Genomic DNA, 18,108 nt, shown 5'->3' with positions numbered 1-18,108 from the left:
AAAAAAGCTGAATGTGCAAAATTTATGAATGTATGTCACGAAAGAGAACAATATTAAGCAATTTGTAATTTGACCTTTAAACGCTTTCAAAGATAAATGAAACAAAGTGCAATTCATTTCTTCACAAGATTATACATAATACATCGTAATCCAATTCTCACATTTTAAGTGACACATTCCAGGAAATACCTTAAGTAGTACAAATAATCAGCTGATGTAATTTCTTTAAGGATGTTTTAGTAAGACGCTAAAATGAAACTAAATTGGCTGCTGTTGCTGGAAACAATTCTCATATGGACGTATTGTGCCATATTAGTGAGACAAATTACACAGTGATGTATGGTTACACTCTACAAAAGTCTCAAAAGGAAGAAAGACTATGTTGTTTTTATCTAATTGTTAGGATTGGAGACATAAATAACGAGGTTAAAACTTCACCAACATATATCTTTTTATTGTTATCACATTGAAAAGCCCGTGCCTATAATTAAATTATATTTACGTTGTCTGTAGATATCTTAAATTTACTTAGGATAAAATGGTTATTTGCTTGATCTAAACCTGGGTTTTATTGATAAAATATATTCATATATGCAGCCTCATTTGAAAACAAAACTGAATGAAGGTTTCTGTTTAAATCAGATAAAGGATTTTCTAGTATGTCATATAAACAATAAGCTAGTTATAGCATATACCAGGTGTTTTTCTGGGTAAAATTGTTTTATTTATTTGAAACTGCTGCTACTTTTACACCTTGAAATAAAAACTAACGTAAATAATTTGATATGATTTCCTTTCGTTTCATTTTCTTTAAAAAAAAATTATAATTAAAGATAAAAGATGCGAAAATACATTGCAATAAGAAACAATCTGAATGATACTAGAAGATATCTCCAGTTAATGACCAGGAGGCTATTGATTGTCCTTGTTATTGTACTTCAGAAGGCTTGGTCTTCTTACATACTGTGCAAATGTAGGGAAAGTACCATGTGGCCAATAAAATATAGCAATCCATTTACCCAAATTACAGAAATTTTCTGCGTTAATATGGGGCTTCAAACTTAATTTAAGAAATAAATGAGACAGGCAGGATTTGTTCAAGACACATAAACACACTTAAATGCTAACGCTTGTGTTGTTAGTATGGTAATCTACCAATCTACGCTCGTCAATAAAATTAATAAGACATAAAAGCAATTTGTTCTTACATCTGAAAGAAAGGATTTGACGTCTTCTACAATTTTATCTATTGCATTTTACCAACAATTCTAAGAAATCTGATTAAAGTTTCAAAGTTTGAAATTAAAATGAACATTAATGAGTTTATCGGACTTCAGTAAGGTAAGGTTGTGTGGAATTAAGAGTAATGTTAGATAATCAGTTGTGGTGTGCCTGATAACAGTTTCCACTATAATTGTTTCAAGGACACTTCAAGAACGTTTGAAGAAAAAATATTGGATATAGAAATAAACATGAAAATGTGGATCATTTCTTTAAATAAGTCTAAGACAGTACTACTAGCATTACAAAATGAACAAACCAAGTTGAAGTCATGATCTAAACTATGATAAATTTCTTCTCTTTCATTAGACAAACGTACAAATGTTATGTCTATGATAGGAATTCGATACTTGTATTGATAGATTGATTGATATATTAGGAATCTGTTCAGAAGTAGTAAATATCCAGACGTTTACTTTAGTAACTTTTCATTCGATATTAGTTTCTGGCTCAGTTTATCTCTCCATGAAACCTTTTAATGTCGTACAATACGAAAAACAGATTTTCTATGAATGTATTTTTTTAGTGTTCCGTTTGTAATAACAAGGTAAAATGGTACATCATTTATCTCGATTCACCTTTAAAAGTTGTGGTGTCTTAATTTTCAATCCTTTGCGTATTCAAAAGTACTACAGTTTTGTTGGTCAAATTTCAGACAGTTACACTTTTCGCAAACTTTGATGGAAGGGGTCAAAATTGAAAGTCACTTTTTTAACAATTTTTGCACATGGTCTAGTTAAAACAAATGCATGCAATGCACTAAATCGACGAAGTGGTGAATCTGATGGCATGATTAATTACATATGAACAGAAACTAACATAACCTTGCAAACAATTTTAAAATAAATAATGGGCGGGATTCTTTTTTACCCTTCAAATTTTCACCATAATTCTTAAGTTTTCTTCTTTAATCAAATCAACATCCTTTAAAACAGGATTTCTGTTAATTTCAAATCTGTTTGAGCATTTTCTACAAAGATATGACCCCTCAAAGTGTGTCCCCCCATAAATCTCAGTGGAAGGGTTGCATATCTTTCTTTGAGTAGTATATAAACCTTAAAGGTAGTCAGTTAAAAACTCTGATCAAATTTCAAAATGGTGTTGCCACTGTCTACAATATTCTAAGCAAATCATTATGGATAAAAATACTGACACTGGTAGTTTATGTTTACCTGATCCAAAATCTGATATGTGTTATTTCTGTTACAAAAAATAATACTGGTTTGAATAAATGCAATCCTCATATGAACAAGATGGTCTCGGATCTGTTCGTCTGATCCTACAGAATCAACACGCCATGATTTTACCATCAAATCATGATTTGAAAGTAGTTTTTCAAGCATGTCTACTCCTGAAAATATACAAAAATATTGTCATTACAGAAATCTCATGGACTATAGGTAATGGAATAATGAGGGATATCGGAAACACGTACACAGGGGCTAATTTTTCTAATGATGTACTAGTATCTGATAAACATTGAAATGCCACATTCAAAGGCACGACTGACAACGAACATTTGAATAGTTCAACTCGCATAAAAAAGTAGCGGTTACAATAACATTTAGCTATAAAACTTTAAAAACAATAATTATGCCATTGTAAGAAAGATGATAAATGCTAGTTTCGAATATATGTGAATGCGACATCAACACACAGCACAAGTGAATTTGAAAAAAAAAATGACTGGTATCATAGACCTTATCGCTATTTGGAAATCTGCGCCGCTTGACCCGAGAAACTGCGCCTCTTGGACTATTGATGTTATACAACAATCACTTTTCCATTGTGGCGTCACATGTTTTCTATTATGACTTCAAAATTTTACGGGAACATTTGTGATGTCCAGTAATGGCGGACAAATAGCGATAAGGTGTATTTTTTTAAGTTACTTCATACATATAGCATTCTTTGTGACATCATCAGTGTACATGACGTCATGCATTTTGTATTATTTTTCCGATAGCGTAATAATGACCCATGAGATATTTACTTTCTGACATCATACAGTAACCATAAATATTTATTTGTTTGCACTACATGCTCTAAGAATAATACATTTGTTAATAGGTCGTAGAACTTAAGTTATAATTAAATTATCAAAGCACCCTAACGACTTGCTGTAAAGTCGTAATGACTTGGATGACCCTTACAACTGCTCAGTATAATTCATCATGATGAATTACACCTATATCTTTAATAGCCCAGACGGCAATCCTAAGAAATTAAGTGAATACATTATTATTATCGTTTCTAGATGTTAATATACATGACCTCCGCATCTCTTTCGCAAACAATATATGATTTAAAATTTTCCCGTGATTAATTTTAAAAGAAGCATTGATACCGACATCCGAGCTCACGACACATGTTAAAAGACTAAAAGAGTGAAAAACATCATTTCTGTATTTCTTTAGCTTGTTTTATCATAGCTTTGTTTAAAATTGACCGTGGATGATATACTCATCTTTTCTACACATTTTTCAACCAATAAACCAATAATAGGATTCTTTTAAAAATATTTATCAAATTTCGATGTTCAAACATCCTTCAATATTGTACTGTGAAAATCAATCACCTCATGCAAGTATTTGATGGGAACAATGAATGTAACCATAAAAGATAAAGCGAATTTTGGCTAATTTATGTTAATTCCCAAGCATTTCGTAGACAATGTGTTTTCTGTGTATAAAACAATATGGTCTGTAAACAGCTTACCTCGGTCATCATCATAGAACAGGCTAACTTTATCCCACTCGTAATGGCGTATTAAATCTAACATGGCTGAACTAAAGTCTGATAATCTAGGTAGTAGTTGGAATGTTGATCGAAGTCGTCGTCCATTTTGGTCAGAAGTCAAAGCTAAATAAGGAATTTCTAATTTTTCTGTAACAACAGCGATTGAGTCTTCAAAGGGTCCTATAACTACGTGGATATCGTTCTTAATTAATAGTTCCATTACTGAAATAAGGCAAATAGAAGTAAAGTTTCAAGATATACAAAAAATGAATAAGGACGTACACATATCTAATTGTAAATGATAAAATAAACTATATTTCATGCCTACTAGATTTTTGTCTCGAACAATATCCATTAGGTAACGATTGAGACAAAAGTTTCAGAAAGCAAGACATACTTAAGTTTGGGGAGCATGAAAAACAATCTAATTATCAAACGATCTTAGGTCAACTTTTTTGTCCTCAATGCAATTCATCCTCGTACTTTATTTGCCCATTTTTGATTAGAGTGTCACTGATGAGCCTTTTGTAGACGAAACGCGCGTCTGGCGTACAAAGTTTTAATCTTGGTATCTATGATAAGATTATTTCTTGATGTAGTTGCAACCACCGCCTTAGCACACTTATATATATTTGTGAAATGGAAGTTGCCACAGAAAACGCTTATCATTTAAACATGCCAATACAAAAGCGCTGGCTACGGGCTGATGATACGCTTGGCGATTGATAGTATGCAATCAGCGGTACCGACCCATTTGTAGGAAATACATCATCAACGTTACATTGCTTATAATTTGTTCCGCCAGTTCGTCGACATAAGACTCATCAGTGGCACTCAAATCAAAACAATTGAAAGGTCAAATCAAATACAAAGTTGGAGAGCATTGCAAACCAAACATTTCCAAAAATTGTGCAAAACACGACAAAGGCCATCTATAGGTATAGATATTCCTTAGTGTTTTGATTAAATAAAATTTTATAAACAGAAAAACATTACAGAAAATGGCTTTATCAAGTATAAAAAGTCCAAATTATAATTTGTTGTTGGATAGTACAAAAAACAAAAGGGTCGAAACACAAATCGCTTTGAAGGTTAAGGTTTGCTGTGGGACTTGCAACCTTGGCTTTTACATAGTCATATAATTCTATAATTTGGAAATATACAGACGAAAGTAGAAGATATGATAAGGTGACCTTTTGTTTTGATCCTTCATTCGAAAAATCCAATTATTATAAATCTATCAAAAACCATCCATATAGATTTTCACATGACATGTGTATGTAAGATACAATGCAGTATAATAATGTTCATACTTTGGAATATTGTCTTGCATATTTGCTTTCAGGCTTTTTTTTCTAATGCAAAACTGCAAGAAATACCAAAACTTGTAAAACGTGAACAGAATGTTTCTTTATACCCAGTCATAATTAAAGAACCTTTGAATTATCTGTTACAACAGAATAGGATTTGTTTTGTAAATTTAACGGGAAGCTGCAGATCGCTAATAAATTATTCTGCATCTACAACACACATTAAACCCCGTTCAGCTAAGAAGCTAATCTGCATGTAACATAACATACGTTTTTATTTTCAGTTAATGTTTGAAGTAACAAAAAATCGTTCATAAAAAGTTAATGATAAACATGCATATTAGCTATTTTATATAACCCTACTTTTGTATAAACGACTTTTGAGGATTCATGAATGAACTTGAAAACTCAAATTAAGAATTCTTGGGATTATTAACACTTATCATCTTGATCCTCACCCATAAAGTTAAGACTGAAGTATTTTGTATCGCATTTATGAATAAATAGGGCTGTTGGGTAAATCACAAAATTTGAGAAAACATGAAGATAAGTTTAGGAAAACAGACATTTACGTGTCATTTTGAAGACTCCAAATATTGACAAGCAACCACATCGCTCAGAAATCCATATATTGCTTAAAAGTCTAGACAAAATTGTCATTAAATCCAAAGGAGCGTACCAAATACTAGTTCTTGACAGCAACATCAAATGTTTTAAAGATCTTTTTAGTTTTCAGTTCATTAAAGGCGCGGACATTCTCAACATGCAAGGTGCCACCGTGTGTAGGTTTCTCTTGCTTTGGGTCAAGCGTCTACAAATCTCGTATAGCAATCAGATACATAATTAGATAACAAAAGCCACAGCGTCAACTACTAACGTGATGCATAAGCATAGGTAGAAGATACATTCAAAACTAGTAATGGGAAGAAGAGCTGTCAACGCCATGGCGAATAAAAAACACAGTTTGTGAAGATTTCATTACTTCTTTAAGTATTTAATCCTTTTATTGCCTGAATTTTAATTGCATTTTGAATTATATATGAAAAATCATATCGATGAAACATGTCTAAATAAAATCTAGGTTTCATGAGTGATAACGATAATCTGCAGAAAGAAAATCTAGGAAATTCATTGGATGACTTACATTTGGTCATTTTATCGTACTGTGATCTGTATGTCTTCACTTTCAGGGTTAATACGGTATAAGGGACTGTGAGTGGATAGTATGATGTCACGTTGTCTATGGTGTTTTCCTTCGATGGTACGATACCTGTAAATATATAAATAAATTAAAAAAAAGATTCATGTGAAAGTTCGTCGACTATATATATATACTATATTGATGTATAAAAGGGGAGATAATATATCAACGGGGAGTCATATGCATTGGATCGACATAAGTTGGATAAATCGTTATATAAAACAAATGGAATTTAAGTAAATAGACTTAAATTCAGTTATCGCTGGGGCCACTGACGGATTGTGTTTCATGTTTTAGATTTACCTAACATGAGTAACGTTATATTCTGTGACGTAATTTAGTCCTTTACAGAATTTCATCGCAGCAAGCAAGCTGTTTAAATTTCGTAAGCGGTAAAATTTTTATGTTATTGTTTCTTTATACAGTCATTTGATTTTGTTATGTCAATGCTGTAGCATGGTGGAACTAATATTTACTTTTTGTTGAGTTGTAGCACAATGTTGGGAAGATCAGTTAGAAAGGAAAAAGTGCGACCTTGCTCTGCCACAGAACACCACCAGGGTTGTAACAGTTGGACCAGAGACATAGACAACAATGACACACCAGTTTTTACAAATGGGTCACCAGACTGAACTGGATTAACGACTCATCACGCCACTAACTCAACTCCTTTAGGTCACATACATTTGTACATTGGATCATCATCAGACGTCATTTATGCAAACCCCCAGAGCTCTGCATTAGTATGTTCCAGCTCACAGTTGATAATTAACCAGGTAATCATCAGATTTACAAAAGCAGTATATTACTTTTAAGTTAAACCCCTACATCTACATGTGATTCTAACATATAACAAACACATGTATAAAGATTAAGGCAACTTTTAATTTTTTTTTCCAATCTCATGGTTTAGATTTAAAAGATTTGTGTAATGATTATATCTCAGTTTCTAAACTTAAATCCACAAAATATTGCTGAATGTGTTATTTTTACAATTTATAGGGGATGCCACATCATGCGTTAGAAATAAAAAACAATTCTTAAATATAAGGTTACAATTATATATTATTATAAATATATTACATGTGAAACTTTTAAATGTTGTTTTGTATATTATCATATGATTTGTGACATATGATTTGTAATGGAGAACACTATTGACTATTATAATATTATTTATCTTGATACATAATCTGAATATTACAAATCGATATGCATGTACTGCATGAATACAGATGTTGCAATAAAGTACCACAATTATAAAGGACAAAATTTATAGAAGTGTATATTTATTTATCACTATTTTAGGACAGACTGCAAATATTTCTGTTTGCCCAAACCCTACCAACCAGTCTCAGGTGTGTGGGAAATTTTCATTATTTTTAATTTTATTTTTTTATATATTTAAGGGAAAATAGGGGCCATAATGGTTTTATCTTGTAAACATTTTTAAAATGAGACTATTACAGAGTTTTGTGTAAATTGTCAGACGCAGATAAGCGAGGATATATACATGTATGTACATGTAATATTAGCACAAACTAGTACAATTTAAGTAATTATTTACAGCTTGTCTTGCAGTCTGCTCCAAATCAGTTAAAAATCTTTAGTATTTAGATGTCGACAACAGCTTTAATTTATATGTATATACTAGAATTTATTGTAATCTTCATCCTGGAAGATTCTAGGAGTTGCTCAAATAGTTGAGTATCTTACGCTGTACATTTAGGTGCCAAGCTTTGTTAATTTTAGGCTGGAAGCATTATGACAACAATTTCATTTGCATAAAACCATTGGCCCTACTGGTTGCTGGGCTACTGTTGATTCCAAATTATGGTTGATATTTATTAATGAAAATTATAGTACAGGTTGAATTTCAGTTAGCATGAACACTGGGACTAATTTGAAATGTTATGCTTTTAATTATGAGGGTACCTAGATGTTGTTAAGCAGCTTGTTTGTGTTTTTTTTGGGTTTTTTTTTTGTTTGTGTAACACAGGTCATCCTTTATAACTTGTTGGTTGTCCTAACAGGAGACATTTACCATGTTTACTTTGCATAATCAAGGCCTTCTTATGATAATCCAAGTTTCAGGTCACCTAGACCTCAAATGGAAATAAGTTTTCATTTGGGCAACCTGGTTCAAACCCAAGACGAGACAGAGAGTGGTTGCTGCTGTTATACTAAATGTTTGTTTCTTCTTACATGGATTTAGACTCTAGTATACAGGTCCTCATAGTCATTCTTTGAAATTTGCATTTGCCTGAGTTGATCCAGTTCTTCTGGCCTTGTATTTATGGGCAGTTTTATTACATTATAAGAAATTCACTTCTACATAGACATCTTACACATTCAGGTATTTCCCATCCAATCTTTTATGGTAATATACTTTACAAAGTACAAAATGTCAGTTTACCTCAAAAGCTAACAAAACATTAAAGCAAACTTATAAAGAAGGAACACTGTTGCCTGCATAAAAAATGGCATATTTTGGCTTCAATATTGATTCACTTGCACAGACTTTGCATCGGACAAAAACTCATTTATTCTTAAACCAGTTGCTGGTTGATACGGGTTATGTTCCTCTAATATATGTTATGATGATATGATACTAAACCCCCATCGGAGGGATGGTGCTAGATATTTCATATAATGAAGACATAATCTTTCGAACAGGTAAATTGAGGTCTGGAGCTGGCATGTCAGTAGCTGTTAGTAGTCCATTGTTGATTAATGTAATGTCGTCATTTTTCAATTTTTGTTTTGTTTGTTTTGTTACCTATTCTGATATTGGACTCGGACTTCTTTAAACTGTGTGATTTTTACTGTGCGTATTGCTGTGTGTTTGTTTTTTCTGCATTTGGTTGAAATTCTAAATAACTTGTTTAACCCCTCCGCAATTTAGTACCTGTTCCAAGTCTGGAGCCTCTGGCCTATGTTAGCCTTGTATGAATTTTTATTTTAGTTCATATATTTGGGAGTTTAGTATGACATTCATTATCACTGTTCTGGTACAAATTTTTCATTATGGCTGAAGCCATTTCTGGTTTTTAGGTGGATCGCTTCAGATGCTTGGTCCCAACTGCAGATGTTTATCCTGCTATAACCCCACGGGTTTTATTACTGTTATTTCAGACCTTTAGTAACCGTTTAATTGTAAGTTCCACAGCACCCAGTACATACAGATGTATCAGAGAGGACAGTCTTTCTTTTTTCATGAGTTCAGATCTCTAATTGTTTTAATGAATACATTTACTATCTCTCTCTATGAATTGTTAAGGTATTGCTTACTTGTACATTTTGTATCTCTCTCAACAAAAATTGTGACATTACTTTTACTAGGTTTGGATATTTTCTAGGAAAATTTAACAGATGTTTGTCAGTTTTTAAGAAGGTATGAAACACTCCAGGCCTTTACATTTACCTTAACCAGAGTCATGCTGAAGTCTAGCAAATATTTCCTTATCTTGTTGTTGGCTAAACTTGGTATGAATTCAGTGTGTTTGAAGCTGTCTTTTCAATTGTTTTTGAGGATTATTAAAGGGTCGGAGTTCCAATGCTGACAACTTAAGACAGGGGTTACAGAAGAATTATTATTTTTCTCGATTAATTATGCTTTAAATTGTATTCAATGGTATTAATATGTAACATATACTTCCATGTAGCTATTTGCTGTACAAGAATTGTAGGAGATCCTATTAGCTTTAATGTTTGGATAGTAGAATCCTCAATAGTAAGTATGTTTTTGTAGCAGACCGACATCCTCCAGATGGGGTTGACTTAGGTCTAGGCACGGAAATGAATCTTTGTGGTGGCATGATTGTCAAGCATGTTAAAAGTTAACTCAGAACATGAAACTATGAGGATCCACCATATTTCTTAATAAAACATGTAGCAGGTAATGACACAGGTAGTTCTAGAGTTGGATTTTTGCACAATGAGATGAAGAACATGATCAGATGGATTATGCGATTCATCAATTCTTAAGTAAGTATGGTCTCAAATTTGACCAGGTTATTGCAAAGCATGGACTTGTGTTGCTATAGAATATACAACTATATTATTGCCTTTATAATTAGCTGTCAGGGTTGCTACATAAAATATTATGATTTTCGATCAGACCAAAAATTTTCCAACTGGATGTTTTTCACTTGTCACCCTTAACATGCTTATGAAATGAATTGTTAAACATCTTGAATATATATTTGATGATATACTATAATATACTATATTTTATGGTATACAAGTACAATCAACTATCTTATGGTTTGGTGTAGTTTTGGTTAGTATTTTTATCTGTGTAGGTAAATATGTTTTTGAACAGTTGTTCACAAAACATCATATAAATTATTTAACATTTATATGTACCAAGTTGTACTTTGAATAAAAATATCTATCTATCTATCTGTAGTTATCTCATATCTGGTTCACAGCTTTGCAGCGAACCACCCTTTTTATGGCGGTTGACAGAGTCTCTGTTTTCCTCCGTCAATGTGGCAGAATTCGCTGCATAGAATCTTAATGTTAACTATGAAATTTTAGGTTTTTGGATAATACAGACTACACTTGTGTATCCCATGGTGTTTTCTAAATTTAAAGCACCAGTGTATCCCACGGTGCACCTTTACATTTTCATATATATCTATCTATCTATCTGCATTTTGCAGCAAGGTTGCCATATTATCTTCGGGTAACCAACCATATATCTATCTACATATACATATACATCTATCTCTCTATCTATATATATATATATCATATGAATCTAGATTATGAATAAAAGCTGTGGCCAGATATCGCCAAACCATATATGTATTTTGTTTTAATGGCACCATCTGAGATAATGGAATTTAAGTAAATAGACTTAAATTCAGTTATCGCTGGGGCCACTGACGGATTGTGTTTCATGTTTTAGATTTACCTAACATGAGTGACGTTATATTCTGTGACGTAATTTAGTCCTTTACAGAATTTCATCGCAGCAAGCAAGCTGTTTAAATTTCGTAAGCGGTAAAATTGAAAACCCACCCTCCCACTCCTTTTTTTTTTGTACGAGATACTGCTCTTTTGTTTTTATTTTTCAGGTTTTTGTCGGTGACAGTGGTAATACAGATTTGACTGATGATGTTAACTTGTTTGCGGTTGAGAAAAGTGACTTTTATTTGAACTTTGAGCATCATAAATAGATTCCCAGTAATGGCAGAATTCGCTGCATAGAATCTTAATGTTAACTATGAAATTTTAGGTTTTTGGATAATACAGACTACACTTGTGTATCCCACGGTGTTTTCTAAATTTAAAGCACCAGTGTATCCCACGGTGCATCTTTACATTTTCATATATATCTATCTATCTATCTGCATTTTGCAGCAAGGTTGCCATATTATCTTCGGGTAACCAACCATATATCTATCTACATATACATATACATCTATCTATATATATATATATATATATATATATATCATATGAATCTATATTATGAATAAAACCTGTAGCCAGGTATCGCCAAACCATATATGTATTTTGTTTTAATGGCACCATCTGAGATAATCAATATTATGTAAATATCTGCCTGCTTGAAAATTTGTCGACAATATATATATATATATATCTTCTCTCCCCTCTTATACATAAACATAGTATATATATATATATATATATACTATGTTTTTTATGTATAAGAGGGGAGAGAAGATATCAACGGGGTAGCTTATGCATTGTATCGACAAAAGTTTGATGAGACGTTCTATAAAAACAACTCATTAATATGTTAACATCTGCACACTTGTAATTAATACGAACAGTTGGTATGGATGCACTAATCAATTCGTTTACGATAATAACATAAAATTTCGATTTTACTTATTTCCGGACATTAAGAAAAAATTATTCTGCTATCCGTTCACGACGGATTATTAATATAATAGAACAAATCAGTACAGCGTCAAGAAAAAAAAGAGGGGTTCCTCATAATATACCATTGCAAGACCCATATGTTAGATTACTTTAAACACCTGATTTTTCGTTACAATAAGATAGTTTTTTTCAATAATTTGGGAAGTGTATAAAAAGTAAAATAACATATATACCCAACTCCAAGGAAAAATTCCAAACGGAAATTCCCTAATCAAATGGCAAAATCAAAAGCTCAAACACATCAAAAGAATGGAAAACAACTGTCACATTCATGACTTGGTACAGGCATTTCCTTATGTAGAAAATGATGGATTAAACCTGGTTTCATAGCTAGCTAAACCTCTCACTTGTATGAAAGTCGCATAAAATTCCGTGGTATTGACAACAATGTGTGAGAAAAACAAACAGACATAATAGGTAAAAGTAAGTAAGATTTTGACAGAATATCTTGAAAACAAATTCTTAACTTTTGACACAACAAAGTTTTTTTCATATTCCAATAATAACTTATTGGAAAAGGAGAACTACTGAGTTTTGTGTATATAAGACTAGCAGGATCGCATGGAATACTGGGGATTCTATCCTTGAAAGGTTTATCATATCAATCTTTCAGATTCACTACATCCGGACACATTTCTTCGATGTATCACTGTGCGAAACATTGAACAGTCATTAATTTGCCTCAGGGGTTTCTTTTGTAAATTACAAAAGGAACGAATCATTAGAAATTCATTGAAATGAAACTCGTTTAGAAATTATGATATGGAAGATTTAGGTAAATCTATCGAATTTCAAAACGATACAACATGTAAAAACTTGCACCTCTAAAACTATCGAATTATAATATCAATTTCATTTGATCTGTTAACTCAAGTTCTATAAAATAGAGGCAACACTAGTTTACTGATGTTCAGATCTCATAAGTCCATAATGACGGTACAATCCAGGTAAAACAAGCTTTGAGTAAACAAATTCAATTTTGTTTCAAGGCATCCACTTTAAAACTCATTTGCCCCAAAACTTCGCCATCAAAGAGAGCTAAAGAAATGGATTGTCAGTATTTCTATGCACTTAAACACATAAAATATGAAATGCCAATTGGGTTCGAGCACTGCCTAAAAAATTTATTCAGGAAATATATGTTACATCAAACTAATACCATTTAATTTGGCATTATAAGCAATTATACTTTTCCTCAAGCTGTCTAAATAAGACAAGTAAGTTTAGAAGAATTAGGATAACAAATACATTAGATCGTTTTAAAACATTTTTAAGAAAAAAAAAAGAATTGTATATTGTTCCTGTTGGTATATAATTAAGAAACAATTCGTGATTTTTGGTTGCCTTGTTTCACCAGACAATGACTCTTTAACTGTACTATTTTCAACACTGTTTTATATAAAAAAAAATGTTTAGCTATCTATGTTTTTCAATGTTCTATATAATAAATATATTATTAATATCAAATATGCTTTTAACATCAGGTTCGAACTGATTAGAAGTAGTCATACCAACTGTTGATATAAAACTCGAGCATGCAGATGTATATGTAAGATAAATTTACAAAATAATAACTTGGTTTTGTATGATCAAACCTACTGTCAATAACATATGTTCCGCTAATATTACAAATTAAACACATAATCAGTAATTTGTATAGTAAAACATTACAAGATAGAAATGCAAGTAGGCGAGTTGCATGTCAAACCATCCTTATTAAATATTTACATGTAAAACCATGTATTGTTATCAGTTTAATTAAATGAAACCAGCAGCCTTGTATAGATGATGCTTTTAAAATAAGAAGTGGTATTATTGCCAACTATTCACCAGGGACCAAATGACGTAGATGTAAGAAATTATAGGTCACCGTACTGCCTTCAACAATGAGTCAAACCCATTATGCATGTTTATTTTTCGCAATAACTGAAGTCAAGAGTAAAGTAATGGCATCATACAGGCATAACTTGCACTGAAAAAGATCTAATTAACATGAGCAAATGACTTATAAATGTAACCAAACAATGATATAGAAATAAAGATATATGGTATGATTGCCGAAGAGACAACAATTTATTAGAGTCCAAATGAAGTGGATGTAAGCAGTGGAATTTTCGTTCAACCTACGGCCTTCAACAATTTCCTAAATCCATACCGTATAGTCGGTCATAAAAGTCTGCGGCATAAAAAAAATGTGAAACAATTCAAACGAGAAAATCCACGGCCTGATTTACGAAAAAAAACAACAGAAAAACAAATATGACAGACAGCAAGCAACGACAAACACTGAATCACAGGCTCAATAAAAGTCTTCAATTTGGTGGTGACTGTTCTCCAGTTGATCTTTAAAAAGAAAAAAAGATATATATTTTCTGTACATTTATCTATTTTACCAGTACGTTCTGAATGTTCAATCAAATGTGATTCTCATTGTCCCTGCTTAAAAAGTATAAGGTGAGGTTTATTATTTCAAAACTTCAACAAGCATCAAACCCCATTCGTCCGAAAAAAAAACCACCCAACATTTATATAACCTTTCTTCACGTTTAATCAAATTGTGAATGTTTACAGAAAACTGCAATACGAATTGCTTCGAGAAAGCGTATTTCATTCAAGAAGTGAACAGGAACACCATTATTAACCTTATCTAAGTTAGTAGCGGAAGTGTGTCTGTCAAATACAAATTGATATTTTTGGTCTCCGGTGCCCTTCATTACAAGTGTTAGCAATTTCTATAAGAACTGCATTGGGTTGTAATGTATAAAAACACTTTGACTGTTACTGAACATTATTAGACATTTTTTAAATTTTGAAATGTAATTGTGTTCAACTTCCTCCCCAAATTGAATATATGAGTAAAACATTTACAATAAGGGGCAATAAGCCTACAATTATATGCTACGAACTTGTAAAGACTTTTTTCACAGTCTTTACTAGTAAACACTTAAATTAAGCCACTTTATAACTACAGGTTCACAATAAATGACTTACCATTGTGGGTCTAATTGACAAATGCGACACATCCAAAGTTGTATCCCATATTATGATTGTTTACATTTCATACAAAAACAATTACACCCGTCCATTTTATTTCGTATTTGATTGATTGTTTTGTGTAGTTGCATGAACATACTAAGTTAAATGATCTTTTAGGATAATGACTATCAAAAGATGGAATATATTTTTTTGCGTTTCTTACCGTGTTTGTGTCTAGCATTATGTATCAATGGAAACAAACCACACTGTCATTGCCGATGATGTTGTTCGTCTGCATAATTTCATGTATTTAATTATTAGTAGACTAAATGTTGAATATGTGTATATCAGAGATGTGTATAGTTGGAAGGAGAAACGAATTGCAAGGCTTAATTACCTTGATGTTAACGAGTAGTGTTTGCAGAAATACCCGATAGTAATTACAAATCCAGCAGTAAATGAAACAAAGGGATGCCACTCGAGATACATGTACATAGTTACCCTTCGTGATATATCGTGATACTGATATATCAACATATTGCTGGTTGAATGCTGATAAAGCAATGCAAGTACTTATTTTTGTATAGCTATATATTTACTTCAAATAACGAAAATATAATATGAGAACAGCCCAGAATATGTACAGACTATTTGATATAGGTCAAGTTGAAAAGCTTGTCAGCATCAACGATTTTAAACAGTACAAAACATTCAATTCATTTCAATAGATATAAGAAGATCATATGCTTTATCAGCATTCAACCAGCAATATGTTGATATACCAGTATCACGATATATCACGAAGGGTAACTATGTACATGTATCTCGAGTGGCATCCCTTTGTTTCATTTATTGCTGGATTTGTAATTACTATCGGGTATTTCTGCAAACACTACTCGTTAACATCAAGGTTCATTTCAATGTCCACATCCTTTCGTGCTATATACAATTTTGAAAGAATTAGTAATGTCGATAATGCTCATTTGTTCATCTTTAATTTCAGTTCCTATTCTTTCACTGAATCTTCGAAAATAGGGGAAAAAAAACAACGCAATTATTTGACTTCAAAGCTTAAACTCATTGACAAAAAGGAAAACACTTAATCTAACCGCGGATAGACCAAATGGATAAAAAAAAAATAATGATCACCAGACGACTTAAATTAGTACAGACACTTCAAATACATCGCGAAGATCAGGCCAGAGTCCAAAAATTTTATAAAATGAAAAACGACAAAAATGACATCTTATGGTTTACCAAAAAAACACAGACTGCGCATAACGAACCATACATAAAAATCATTGGGTGACATTAGGTTCTCTGGAAGGGTTAGCAGATTCTACTCCACCACTTGTGACACATTGTCGCATTGATAGTTTATGTAATATTTGGTCAACGACAAACTATACGTAAAGAATTAAACACAAAATGTGCTAATAATGGTGTCTTGGTGTTCTTTGTGTTGTAGACTATAAGTTCATTAAATGTGAATGTAAAGATAAGAAGATGAGGTATGGTTGCAAATGAGACAACTCTCCGCAAGAGACCATATGACACAGAAATTGTGTGTCTGCTATTATTGTATATTAAAAAGTTTAATATCTGTAGATTTTGCTGAAAAGCAATACATAGTAAGCTTTGTTGAAGCAGTACACTGAAAATGTGAGAGAGCTATCTTCCTTTACATTTCACCACCGTTTATTGGTCTCTAGTGGATCATAGTTAATTCATTGGCAATCAGACTCTACGTCTTCATATTCTTATATGTGCCCCAAATTATGAATATATTATGTGCATTATATATATGTTTCATACAAGTATACATGTATTCTATTTCTAAGTTTTATTTTAAAGGATGGTGGAATCTTTATTGTTCAGTATTTCTGCACTACAATTTAAACAATTAATTAGCATATGGCATTAAATTGTATCCTCGCAATTGATATTTTTTAAAACATCTTTTATGTTTTCTAATATAAATGTTATTACGTAATTGTAAACCTTACTGAATACAAATAAACCTGATGCCAAATGAAAGTTTATTTAAACTAGTTCAAACTGTTGATTTTACAACATTAAGAAAGATTCACATTGAAGCTTTGATTTCTGTAATAGTTCTAGTTCATTAGACGAATAATTATGATTTTTATTAGGTGAATGAAACAAATATTAATCAAAAGATGAAAACAATTTAATACGAAATTGTGAAACAAAAACAATGTCCTTATATGCCAACATTACATTAAAGGAAAATTTATGACATGCTCAATCATTTATCGTTCAAGGAGGCAAGGCCGATTTTCTCTGAATTTATTTCACCCCAGACTAAGTGTCATTTTCAGAACATTTTCAGATGTTATCTTACATTAACTTTATTGCAATTTAATGTGTGTACTTTCAGATTTAAAGAACACAATGGATTATTTCTGAATATGCATAAAGATAAATCAAACACTCGTATATATACCAGACTTATAATTTAATACGCCAGACGCGTGTTTCGTCTCCATAAGACTCACCGATGCCGTCCGAATAAAAACTGTTAGAGGACAAATAAATAAATAAATAAAAGAGCATTGAAAACAAAACATTTAGAAAGTTGTACCAAATCTTGCTTAGGCCATATATTCCTTGGGGTAGAAAAATATCTGTGTTTCGAACTGCAATTTTAATAAATGTAAG

General features: G+C 31.8%; 1 protein-coding gene across 2 annotated transcripts in view; it reads right to left on the bottom strand.

Moving 5' to 3' along the window:
• LOC127715268 (glutamate receptor ionotropic, kainate 3-like) overlaps window positions 1-18,108 on the bottom strand; it is a 65,168-nt gene that overhangs the window by 27,244 nt on the left and 19,816 nt on the right. For both annotated transcript variants that reach the window (XM_052221304.1, XM_052221305.1), the window contains exons 2-4: window positions 6,475-6,600; window positions 4,000-4,242; window positions 2,454-2,632 (exon numbers count right to left, since the gene is read on the bottom strand). In XM_052221304.1, coding sequence (XP_052077264.1) covers window positions 2,454-2,632; window positions 4,000-4,242; window positions 6,475-6,600 — 548 coding nt within the window. The remainder of the gene's footprint in view (window positions 1-2,453; window positions 2,633-3,999; window positions 4,243-6,474; window positions 6,601-18,108) is intronic.

Source organism: Mytilus californianus, unplaced genomic scaffold, assembly GCF_021869535.1.
Source record: "Mytilus californianus isolate M0D057914Y unplaced genomic scaffold, xbMytCali1.0.p SCAF_9, whole genome shotgun sequence".
In the NCBI taxonomy this organism is placed as follows: Eukaryota; Metazoa; Mollusca; class Bivalvia; order Mytilida; family Mytilidae; genus Mytilus; species Mytilus californianus.
Note: the sequence above shows the minus strand (reverse complement) of the source record. Positions and strands in the feature narration are given on the sequence as shown.